At 37.6% G+C, this 12771-nt stretch overlaps 1 protein-coding gene across 5 annotated transcripts; it reads right to left on the bottom strand.

Moving 5' to 3' along the window:
• Positions 1-202: 202 nt before the first annotated feature.
• Positions 203-12533, bottom strand: LOC126803225 (histone-lysine N-methyltransferase ASHH1). Of its 5 annotated transcripts, none has more exons than XR_007673073.1 (15): positions 12421-12533; positions 11770-11881; positions 11199-11355; positions 10659-10745; positions 10249-10333; positions 10082-10175; positions 9752-9950; positions 7577-7654; positions 7393-7470; positions 6118-7304; positions 5291-6026; positions 4740-5210; positions 4468-4659; positions 3005-3039; positions 2024-2131 (listed from the first exon to the last, which is right to left on the bottom strand). XR_007673073.1 is itself a non-coding variant. In XM_050531004.1 (13 exons), exons 1-13 carry the CDS (start codon positions 12491-12493, stop codon positions 4522-4524), a joined length of 3495 nt encoding a protein of 1164 aa, XP_050386961.1. In that variant the 5' UTR covers positions 12494-12533; the 3' UTR covers positions 1988-4521. The 5 variants fall into 5 exon arrangements, 2 of the variants coding, with proteins under 2 accessions (XP_050386962.1, XP_050386961.1); XR_007673075.1 differs by having other exon boundaries at positions 2027-2131; positions 4201-4659; XR_007673074.1 differs by having other exon boundaries at positions 1988-3039; positions 4201-4659.
• Between the last annotated feature and the right edge of the window lie 238 nt (positions 12534-12771).

Genomic DNA, 12771 nt, shown 5'->3' with positions numbered 1-12771 from the left:
GCTCCAACGCAGCGTCATTGGAGTGGTGTCAAGAACATATTTCGATACCTAAAGGGAACCATTGACTTAGGTTGGTGACTTGGTGTAGCGTTACAACAAGAGGCGATTACTTGTAGTTTAGTCTTCCGTATAAAAAAAATTAAATAAACTTGCATAATGATTATAGGAACACGACATAATGATCATATAGGTACTAGCTTCCACTCTACATACAAATCTACGAAGATGGACAATTACAAAAGAGAAAACTTTAAGGGCGCACCAGTCCCTTCGTTTTTTTAAGGAAGCACCCTGTGATAAATATCCCCACCTACTCCAAATTTTGTGCTTCCGATGATTCAAAAGGTTACAATTCAATCAACTTCGATTTGATTAACCAATTTAACAATTGGGTGGGGCTACTATACCACAGCCCAAATTGATCAAGTTTCGGCTAAATCATGACTAATATGATGGTGCCTAGTAAATAGATAAAGTTAAAAAAAAACATTCCAAACCACAAGGACAGGAAAGAAGCCTCCATTGAGGAAGTCGCAATTGAAAATTCTTTCAGAAACAAACTCGTTCATCACTGAAAAATGGACAGCCTCAAGAAAACAAGTCCTGTCTAACCGTCAGGAGGAATTCCAAATGGGCAATCCAAAGCACAAGTTTGAAAGGCACCTCAATTCGGGAGTAACTTGATTTCATTCTCTACCATGCTATCGGCAGATTTGGATTGGTCGCTTGCCATGCGAGTGGTACAAGCAACTCTTTTAACAATGGAGGAATAAAGGTCTAATTCTGTCTTCAGTTTCAAGCAGCAGGCTTCTATCCATTTCTCAGCTACACTAGTTGCCACACTGTCTTGACTGTCCCTTTCATGTTCTTCAATGGCAGGTCGTATCTCATTGTATAAGGATTCAAGATGAGCCGCAGCATCACTTCTCATCTCCTGCGAAGAATTTTTTTTTTTTAACAAAATGTGCCTAAGAGCTTAACTAAAACAATAAAAATAAACTACAATTATTATTTAGGAAAAGAGATGCTTCTATATAACAAGGGGAAAGAAAATTCTACCAGAAGAAAAGAGATCAGGACCCACAAAACTTACAAACCCAGAGAAAACAGAAAGAAGTTTGCAATAACAAAAACAAATGAAAAGAAACAACCTAAGCTGCATACAAATATTGGAGATGACAGAATTCCTGACACTTCATATTAATGCTTCTGAAGCATCAACCATATTAAAAAAGAAAAAAAAACACAATTTAAGAATCAAAAAAGACATTTTTTGGATACCAATGACATTATATCAAATTGAAAAGAAAAGTAAAATGCGCAAAACTAACTTTTATAGTTTCATGTACAAAATGATACCAACTTGTTCAGGAGGTATCCATCCAAACCATATACATACAATGGAAGAAAACTACGACTCTAAACACACATACTGTAACACATGTCATAGGAGTATAGAATTAATAACACATCTAAGCAGATAATGAAGACTCGTTGAGATGTACGTCATGTGTTTTCTGAGATGATGAGATAATAACAAAAAGGAAGGTAAGGAAGGTAGAGTATCACCAATATAACCCTAATAAATACTCTTGAGATTTGTATACTTCAATAAACAATAGATGAGCAAAAACCCAAAAAACAACACACATAAAGTACCTCGTGTTTCAAAATTTCCTCTTGTGCCTCATTTGATGCTAAAAGCAAAGCTACAGATTTGGCATTGACTTGCTTTTGCACATAATGTTTCAACTTTGCACTAGAACCTTGTTTTATTCTCTTGTTTGAAATTGATCCTGATTCAATGTGATAGTTTCGACATGCAGTATTGCTACGGATTCGAGATATCATTGCATTCTTTTTCAGGAAAGCCGGTTGATTATCTAGTGAATAAATTTGTGTCTCTTCACTCACTTCATTTTTTGCCTCCTTAACTACACACTCCATTGGATCTGACTCAAGTGAGTGGACAACAAGAGCAGTAGACATCAACTGATTTTCAGAATCAGCATGGACATTGATCATCATCCCTTTTACATCAAATTCAGAATTTGAGTTGACAGTTTTGAAGAGCATAGAAGAAGGCTCATCCTCTGCTGAATCATAGAGCGGAATTTTCTCCACTGAATACCTGTCATCACAAGTCAAGTAAAAACAAGTGATATACAGCCAAAAATAAATAAAAATAAGAAAAAGAAAGCAAACATACACATACCAAAATCTCTTAATTGGTACTAGTTGATGCAACTGAGTGAAGCAAGTCTCCGAAATAATTATGGATTAACAAAGATATTTTCAATACAACAGACATGGCCTACATTCAAACCACCCAATGAGGTAGAAGCATAATAACCACAGTATTCACTAAGCGCAGCATCACAACAAGAGAAAGCTAATGATGTGACTTGTCCACCTCATCTTCCACATCTGACCTCAGCCTTTTGTTTTTTACTATAAAAAAGCCTTGTAATATATGGTCCAATACAAGTTTCTGAAGCAACTTACGTCATCCCAAAAAAAAAAACTTTGAGAGATGATCTATTAACCTATACCATTAGAGATTGTCCCTGGTCATAAAACTATATTTAGTTCTTGGGAAATAGGTTGACATATTCTCTAAAGTTTACGTGTTTAGATTTAGCTTGTAATTGATATCTCCAAAAAAATTGTTCAGAAATTCATTGCGCACAAAGAATACAATAAATGTAAGCAAATGTGAACTCATGACTTGCTTGCATTATATTAATAATACTGATAACAATAAAGTTTCCAAATTCATATTCCTCTCTACTGAATTTACATAAGATCAGTATTCAAATATCTATGATGGGCGTGGGTGCATGGCAATCCACCAGATATCTAGATTTAAGACTTTCTTCTAATATAAAACATCCCTCAAAGATAAAATAATAATAATAACAATAATAACAGTAGCAAATAAATAAAATACACAAAACCAAAGAAAAATCTTTAAAATAAATGCATCTAAATTGGTGAACATTACCTTTCATCGTCATCTTCCCATAAGTACGTATCCTCCTGTCAAGAAAATATAGCATTATGAGGGTTAGAATAGAAAAAAAAATATTTCAATAGAAGCAAATGGTTTTATTAAGAAGAAGAAAACAGAAAATGCACAACGGTCACAAATCCCAACTGCTAAGAATGTACATGCAATGAGATAAGGAAAGCCTACCTGATCAGATAAGCATGCTAATCAATCAAGAATATACAGCAAATGCAAGATCAAGAGGAACAAGATATAATAAGAATACAAAACATTAATAAATCAATCAAGCATGCTAATTCGGAAATGTTTACTGTTCTTATTCGGGCTAATATGTGCAGCAAATCATTAATAAAGAATACAAAACCTAACCATCAACATTTATCATGGATTATGATTGTGTAACACTACCCTTTTTCTTTCATAATCTTCAAGAAGCTGGACTTAGAAGGATTTAGAGCCACTAAATATATCATGAGTCATTTAAGTTTTTGTTCAAGAAAGTGAGAAACTAGAACAGATCACAGTATGGACAATACTTTTCATGAACAAGGTGTTGCATATAAACTAGCAAAAAAGATGAAGGAACTGAACCACTAACGTATAATTTAAAAAGCTTTAGATGAAAGACAAACAAAAAGGCACAGGTGCAGACAGATGTAAATGTAGTATCACTTTCTTAAGTTTCATTTGTATTCTAGAATAGCTAAAGTGTATGAACTTGGTTCTATATGTTTTAACTAAAAAGAATATCCACCAGCAAACTTGATCACCAGCTGTTTGGATTGTCAGAGATCTATCATGTGACACTGGAAGATAAGAAGTTCCATAAAATGACTGAGAAAATATTCAAAGGTCAAGGCATAATAATCTTGCCTCGCGAGCCAAACAGGTAAGCTGTTAGGCAAACACATCGTTTTATGATTCACATTTTGTACCGAAAGACAAAAATTTATTGAATGCCTTGAAGACTATATCCCTTAACCTTGATCAGTTCCTCATTCACACACACCGATTCTTATTCGATACCTAAACACTTACAACAATTCTCACTTTTAAGACAGTCAGTGTTCTAAAGCGGCATAAGTCCAAGCTGACTAGTCCTATCTCCAAGTGTCAAAGACTCTTGCTTCACCCATAATGCCAAAATGTTTTATACGTAGCTAACACTGTCTTCATTCCGGTTTACGTACCTACTCCACGGGTACTCTCCTGATTAATTGAAGAGCATTGTCTCCAAAGTACAACCTAAAAGTGTATTAAGTAGTGTGCACATATTTCATAGTCTGATAAGCTCAGTGATGATGGACAAACGATTCCAGGTTTTTCTATGGAAAACGACTTGGTTTTTGGTGTCGTTCTTGTGCTTTTCAAGACTACACCCTGAATGGGAACGATGTCCACTTTACGATATCCCTTTCAATGCCAGGTGCATTATAAAGGACATGACCGAGCCTTACCATCCTAAAAAATGATTTGCAACTTCTCCAGCTCCGCTCACACCCGAGTCAAATCTAGTCCGAGCGGGCAAGCAACTGGAAATGTGCGATGCAATCAGCATATATTATATCCCACCCCTGTGCAGCTTGTGTACGATATCTGATCCAATTAGACTCAATGGGTGGTACAGGATGTCCTGGCTTTAAGAAGACCTACAAGACAAATATGTTTTTATTAATATAAGAAATTTACTCATACAAGTGATAAAGCACACTATTGTAATTCATCATACCTCAACATAATGGGAATCATTGACAAGACCAATAGCAATATGTCTACGCATTGACAAGGGAACAGGTGTTGATCGAAGGGGTAGGAAGGTAAGGCATTGAGTAGCTGATAAGTGGAAGAGTACAATTTTATAGCATGACGCTATGAGATGACCCATGTCAGGCATTGTCATGCATCTGTCAAACGGCGCTCTACCCTCATTGAAAAATGAAAGTGCTTGTGCCAACTCACGAACCCTCTCTGCACTGCCATATAGCTCGCCATAATGCGCAGAATAGGAAGACAATTCAGTAAGTAGGTCATTCCTCACTTGCAAGTATGCATTCTCGCCCAATCCTACTAAATCAGCTACCGCTCTAAACCCACAATTACCATCATCACATACATCCTTGACGCGTTCTATGTATGGCATCAATCCAACAGGAAATGAATCAATATATGACCTAACTTTTGCTGAGAGAGTCCGGTAAACCTGTCAATATAATTTAAATTGTCATATATGAAATGTACATATATATTAAAATTTAAATCTAAGGATTGTATCTTTATTACCTTCTCCTTCATTGGCCCTGTCTGCTTATGTGTTGATTTTTCCAAAACATCCATTGTATCACCAGTCACACTACGTGAATGACTGTCCACAGATGCAGATTGAATTAACTCACATGCTGATGAATTTATCGGACCGGACATATCAATTCTCTCCTTCAATTGACCTCGTGTCCTGGACTTGACCCCTGGCTCAACAAGAGTTGTTAGGGATGGTACAAGTTCTCTCACTCTTTTCCTCAGCATCAACCGGTTATCAGCACTTGCCTTACTAAAGAAATATTGAAGCAACTCCAACTCAGGAAATTCATCAACATCAATAGTCTCATTACTAAGATCCGAAGTAGGCGACATATGAAGTTTCCTCCAATGGGGGTCAACAGACTCAAGAGGAATTGGTCGGCAATCCCTCGTATATTTGGCAAGTTCATGGGCACAAGGTAAACCATGAGTGCAACGTATGACACAACCACAATTAAGATCATCATTGTTCATTGAAGTGCCTAGCTTGAACTGAGATAATACCTTGTCCAATGCAAAAGTAGAAACTACTCCTCTGAGATGTTTGAATTCTGAAGGCCAGGAGCTATGTTGGACAACTGTCAAGGAATTCTCAAATGACGCCTTAATGTCAGTATGTTGTAACTCAAGAAGAGCATGTATCTTCTCAAAAGAACCCTCAAAATTCCCCTGACTCAAACCAAGTTGCCTCTTAAGCTTAGAATGTGCGCTCTCCGCCCTGTTACAAAATAAGAGTACAAGAAAATTAACACGACTTCAAAACAAAACAATGATGTAACACTGCATGAGTGATAAACCAAGTTCATTACCTGTTTGATGCCACATTACCAAAATGCATGATCATGTCTGTCCAGGCTGCCACAAATCTTTCCTTAAATGGATTCAACCAAGTGTTCGTAACGTAGTTTAAGACCTCTGTGTAATTACTAAATTCACTCTGTAGCACTGCTAGCTCTTGTACAAAGTCTTTTTCCGTAGGTGATGTCACAAGCACATTCCACTTCATAATAAACCTATCCCACTTTTCCTTGGACTCAAACAGATTCCTGCATTTGGCCATCACATTCTTATTGATATGCCATTTACACAGCATATGTCTAGCTGAAGGAAATACTGTCACAACAGCTCTCATCAATTCCAAATCCTTATCTGTGACTATAACATTGGGCATAGGACACCCATCCAACAGATCACGTAATCTATTTAAGGCCCATACATAGTTATCTTCTTTTTCAGAATCCAAAAGTACAAATGCAATTGAGAATGTCATATTAGTCGATGTCACACCGACAACCTCTAGGAGAGGATACCGAAACCTATTGGTTTTAAAAGTGCAATCCAGCATCAAGATGGTAGGAAATACACGTAACAATTCCAAACTCACAGGATGAGCCCAAAATAAGTCCAGCACATTCTCTGAAATAGGGCAAGTCCTGTGCCACTGAAAGTAATTATGCTCATTCAACTTGAATAAAAGTTGTTCCATTTGAGACCTACCGGCTTTCTCTTTAACCCTTTGCCTCTGGCGTGCATTGTAGATAGTCCTTATTGTCGTAACATTGAGTGAGTCCCTCTGCTTCAGTTTGCTCAAGATTTCTTTGGGTCGTACTAAACTCTTTGACAAGTCAATCAAGAGTGAAGTCTCCTCCTCTGACAACCTCCCAGCATATGAGTGCCCTTCAAGAGACTCAGTTAATGCATGATTGTGAACTCCACATGCCACTTTTAGCATCCATCCATCACCACTTGTTAACTTCTCACCCTTTAATGTGAAAGGACAACCACATTTCTTGCTACCACTCCCACATCTTTGCTTTTCACCCTTCTCATATCTTTCTTTGTGAACCTTAAATTTTCCACCCCGCTCGCACCCCAATGTAACTCTAGGTTTCAAGCTTTTACCACCCAAATCAGATCGTACGGTCACAATGACAAACCCGTTTCGTTTCCCAGCCTCACGAGCCCACAACATCAGGGATTCTCTACTCTTGAAAATCTAAAGAACAAAAGAAAGTGTTGCATATAAGGATCCAAATATACTTTTTTATTTGAAAACACACAAAGCATAGAATAACTATGGTTACCTCATAAGTAGTAAATTCACTAGTGAAATCCATTACACATTCCGAGTCAACCTCACTACCTCGAGTTGAAGTGTCAGCCTACATTAAAGATAACAAGATTAACTAACGAACAAACAGGAAACTCATGTGGCAAATTTGGCAACACACCCAACTCACCAAAGCTATTTAAGGTACAACTCTTTACCTCATGAGTACTAGATTGAGTGATCGAGTCCATCGCAGCATCTGACCCTACCCCGCTACCTCGACTAGAAGTATCACCCTGCATTAGAGAACAAACTTTAGTGATCAGCGTTCAGTTAAAGGATACAGAAAATTTTGTACTCAATTTTGCAGCCAACTTTAGCCACAAATAAAAAGTTGTTGTACAGGCACATTTGTCCATGCACAAGGGACACTATTCGGCTATAAATGGCTCCCCACTATAAATACCAAGGTACCATACACAAACAATCTGTACATATGGTGCTTAGATCTATATAGCTACCAAAGCATGAATCCAATTTTCAAAATACCAAAGAACCTCAATCAATATTGCAATCAACATACCTTTTCATCCTTAAAGAGTCGTCATGGATGATGATTTGATGCTCCATTGACCAAGAAAATCTCAACGTAGGTGGTTTGACGCGATTGGGTTCATATGGTTGCTTCGGATCGTTGGCAGGGTGGGTATAAGATATGATGAAAACTAAGGGCGTCTTGAGTAATTGGAAAACTCTACTGAAGTTTATAGTTGATTCAGTCCAGAGGGATGCGACTGTCAGTAAAAGATACTGAAGTTTTGGAGGACCGATGAAAATTAAGGGTAAATATAATCCCCTTTATTATAACCCACACTTATACAAGTCCATTGCCTGAACAACATCAAAATATACAGTAGGCAAGCCCAGATCTTCAATCAATTTTATTATGCTAGGAAACTTTTAGTCCAGTTAAGCAGCAAAAACTAGTAACCCGAATATCAAAACTCAACTATCCTGCCGCAAATGGAGACGACCTATGAAATCAGGCATCGAGTAATGTGATGATTGGGGAGTTTTTTATCAGGCTGTTCTTCTACTGGAAAGAGCAAAACTAGAACTCAATGCAGCTAGATACCTAACTGACTAAGAGCCCATATTACCTTACTTGAACTCCAGCAGAACACTTGCATAGAGAAAAAGCGCTGGTGAACCAAGAACTAACTGTTCAGCTCCCAATGGATGATGGAAATCAAACACCAGATAAGAACAACCAATTGTACCACCACACTTCAATTATCTCTTCTTCTTTTTTTTGGCAAAGACCACTATGCACTTCTAGAATCTTATGGTTGTGTTACTTGTGTGTGTAGGTGTATGTTGTGGGGGGGGGGGGGGTTGTTATTTAGAATATGTGATGTGTCTGCTAACAAATACTTCTCGACAATATGGTTTTTGCCCTTAGATAAATGCCAGAAAAACATAATGAATCATATAGAAAAAGGGAGGATTGCTGTTAGGCATAGCCAAGGTTTGAAATTAGGCATAATGTTGGAACATATTTGGCCAATATATCCTTTTCCCGAAGGACCCATCAAGATATAGGAGGCAAATTCTACCGCTAACACATAGCCAACATTGTATATGAATGTATGCCAATTATGTATGTCTAACACAAGACAAAACCTCTAAGCAGGCCATTGAACCCATTCCTCAATATATATATATATATATATATATATATAGAGACCGGTTATGGAGCGGACGTCCGCACGGTGCGGATTCAGCCATTCCGGCGACAGCGCGGATGATGCCGGCCGTGCTCCCCCCCCCCCCCTCCCGGCGCTCCTGTCTGCCAGCCGAAACTCCATCGCCGGCCAGAATCTGCAAATTTCCAGAAATTTTAAGTTGTGGGAAATTTGCAGATTCTGGCCGCTGTGGGCCGGCGATGGAGCTCCAGCCGACATAGACAGGAGCGTTGGGAGGGGAGGAGCAAGGTCGGCACCATCCGCACCGTCGTTGCGTGTTGCCGGTCGCTAGAATTGCTGACGTCCGCACTTTTGGTGCACTTTTGGCTCCCAATCGTCTATATATATATATATATAGTATAGGATATTTCCAAACTCCATGGAATCGCAAATCATTAAAACTAAAACTCACTTTTTTTAATCAGTACAAAAACATGATTTGATAGTGTTGATAGCATTTTTGACTCAGCAGCTACTTCCATCTAAAATACATGTATCTAGTGGCTCTAAAACGTCGCAATACAAACAACATATAATACATAAAATAATGTGCAATCATACTGATGCCCTTATAAGACAAACACCAACATTTTCACCTTTCATTATCTAAATGAGACTCATAACTCAAATTGTCAAATAATGAATTACCTGAAAACCACGAGATTTGGCCCCAAGAAATCCTGAACAGCTGGAAGCACCACAGAGACAGCGAACCTTAGCACCTCCGTACCATTCGAAATTGTAGTCATATGACAACTCAGTTCCAACTAATATATCTTGTTTTGCAAATATTCCAACCCTAATTTCCCCAAGCACATTCCACTTTCTTGTCTCACAATTTGGTAGGCTGAAAGCATTAAGCACAAAATAAGTGTACCGGACAGCAGAATGACTTTCCAGGAGTGCCAGTAACACTCCCTTTTCTAATTGACAAGTCTAATTTTCCAACGATTAATCACTCTGCTTTAAGTGGCTCACCAAGAATGATTTATAAATCTAGCAAGGCTTCCCTTCACAGTGGCATCAATAGACTCCGAAGCATTGAGAGAAATAATAAATGCATCCCTGATACCTGCATCATGGCCACATGTTAAACTCAGTTTCAAAATTATGTCACATCGTAATTCATAAATTTATTAAACCACCTTCAAGCTCATAAGCATGTGATCTCTTCTTTGCTTCTTTACATGATATCACTTCTCCACAATACTCAATAATAAACTGCCCAGCCTGCTTCAGATAGAGTAAGTTAAAAAAAAACTCAAAAGGAAGGAAACAATATAATTCAAAAATGAACAACTTCAAATAGTCCTATCTGTGTTCAAATCAAACACATATAAAGGTTTCAACATTTCCAATGTGTTTGGTCAAAGTGTCAAACATAACTCAGGCTAAGATCTGCATTATAAACGTCATGTTCCAAAGATGCATTGAATAAAGAAAAAATTATTATCTTGCCTCAAACCCAGGTATACTAATGTAATTTAGACTAGTAGGAATGCAAAAAAATTAGAGGTCATGTAATGATTGGAAGAGCTCAAGATAAAGCAATTACCTTTATGTTCTGATTGGCTTGGATGCCCCAACCACGGCCTTCTGTTTTAAATAACTTTATCTTGGCATATTCAGATTTTTGAAATCTCTGTTGACCGTAAATTAAAAAAATCAGGAATAGTAACAATGGTTTCATACACTCGCACAAGAAATATGAATACTCACATTTCAATCTACCTGCACATTCTTATCGCATTAGTCATCTTTTCAATGGATTCAAGCAGTTATAAAGATGGTCAAGCAAAAAAAACAAAACATAGATATGCATAACTTCAAACCAACGGTTCTTTTTGTATCAGTGTAGAAGGGATAATTTGCTGAAACTACTAAGAAGGATGTCTAACTCTTTTTAAACACTGAGTCTCAATTCTTTATGTGACCCACTCTCCTTAAAACCCACTATCTTAACCCTAAACCCTATCTGAAATTTTCAAAATAGAAGGAAATTAGACTCAACATACCTAAAAAAGTCATGGAAGTGGATATGTGTGTGTGGAGAGAGAGAGAGAGAGAGAGAGAGAGAGAGAGAGAGAGATGTTACCTGATTCTTACAATAAACACTGCACGGGCAATATCCAGGAGTGCACTCTGTGCTGGTCAATACATTTAAGCACCTTTCTCCACATGCACTTTCAAGATCCTTTTCCTCATACTTGCATTCACATGTGACAATATCCTCCTCCTGCTGCTTCTTGTGCCTGCAAACATTGGGAAGGGAACCGAGATCATGTCATACTTGTAAAACACAGATATTGCATCAGAATGTCATTATTATGTCGAATGCCAATCAGGAAATCATAAACAACATTTCCAGGAAGGCAACTAAAGTTCAAAGGGAGTCTAAAAGGCAGATGTAAGCACAATACTGAGCATTAAGAGGACATTAATTGAGACCATACTGAACATTTCCAAGAGAAGATCAACAGATAAAATACAAACTTGATCATGGGAAGAGAAGGAACAACAATGTCAAGCTATAAACCTTAATCGTAAGCCAAAGGCGTATTTACTGAAACATAGCTGTGAATCTAGAATTCATTTTCCCCAAAAAAAAAACACATTTTATGAACTGGCTGTAATAGGCTTGGCAAAGATAAGGGAGGTTGAGTTACCTTCTATGTAAGAATTCATTCTGGTCAATATGCGTGTACTGTGGCTCTTGGTCATAACGTTGATCCGTGGTACAGACTACAGTCCCCAACTCCATGTTTCCAACACTGCTAGCTGATCAGAAGACCATTGCTTTGAATAATTCAGTTTCTCATCATAAAGCATAAACAATGACGTATGAAAACAGTTTTTACCTATACTAGCAATCAGATGTTAAAATCAATCTTAAGCATATCTTTTGATTGACAAGATGTTTAAGCTTTACGTTTCTTTTTGGTCTGAAACTCTGAATAATACATTGCCAAAATGTGACACTATTTTTTTTTTTTTTGCAGCTAAACACGAAATTCCGTTTCCTTTTTCTACAATCAGAACTACAAATGGAGAAGTAAAACCTAACAAGGAGTATCTCAGAATCAACAAGGGCTTGACACAAAATGAAATTCTAATCATAAAACCAAGCCAAAGATTTCCAATTTACACAAATTCATCCGATTATTGAGATAGTGACGACTGTTAGTGAAAACCCATGACAGGAAATCGAAATCCCAACTCAACTACCCAGTTGAGATAATCGAAAATCAGATCAGAAGACGACCCAGTAGTAAAGATAAGAACTTTACCCCGGGAATCACGTCAATTGGAAAGGGTACCTGGAAGGAGAAGCTTCTGTTCGTTGTCGTTGGGATCCATGTTCAGCATAGCATCTCGCTCTGTCTCTTTCATTTTGATCGTCTCCCTCACTCTCTGCCTATGTTGTTAAAACCCTAAACGATCCAGTGAAGGCCGCCTGATCAGATTATCAACAACAACAATCAGACGGACCACTTCATTATGTTAATAGACCAATGTACCCCTGGTCAGCACATTAAGTTTGTTAATGTTTTTTTTCATTCAATGAATGAAATCTTCTAAAAAAAACTTTCCCAACATAATAGCCACAAAGGGACTGATAAGTGATAGGTGGAGTATTGTATCTTCACATTACAAATTCTAGGATTAGT

The sequence above is a fragment of the Argentina anserina genome, chromosome 7 (assembly GCF_933775445.1).
Source record: "Argentina anserina chromosome 7, drPotAnse1.1, whole genome shotgun sequence".
Taxonomy (NCBI): domain Eukaryota; kingdom Viridiplantae; phylum Streptophyta; class Magnoliopsida; order Rosales; family Rosaceae; genus Argentina; species Argentina anserina.
This window is presented reverse-complemented; position numbering and strand designations above follow the sequence as displayed.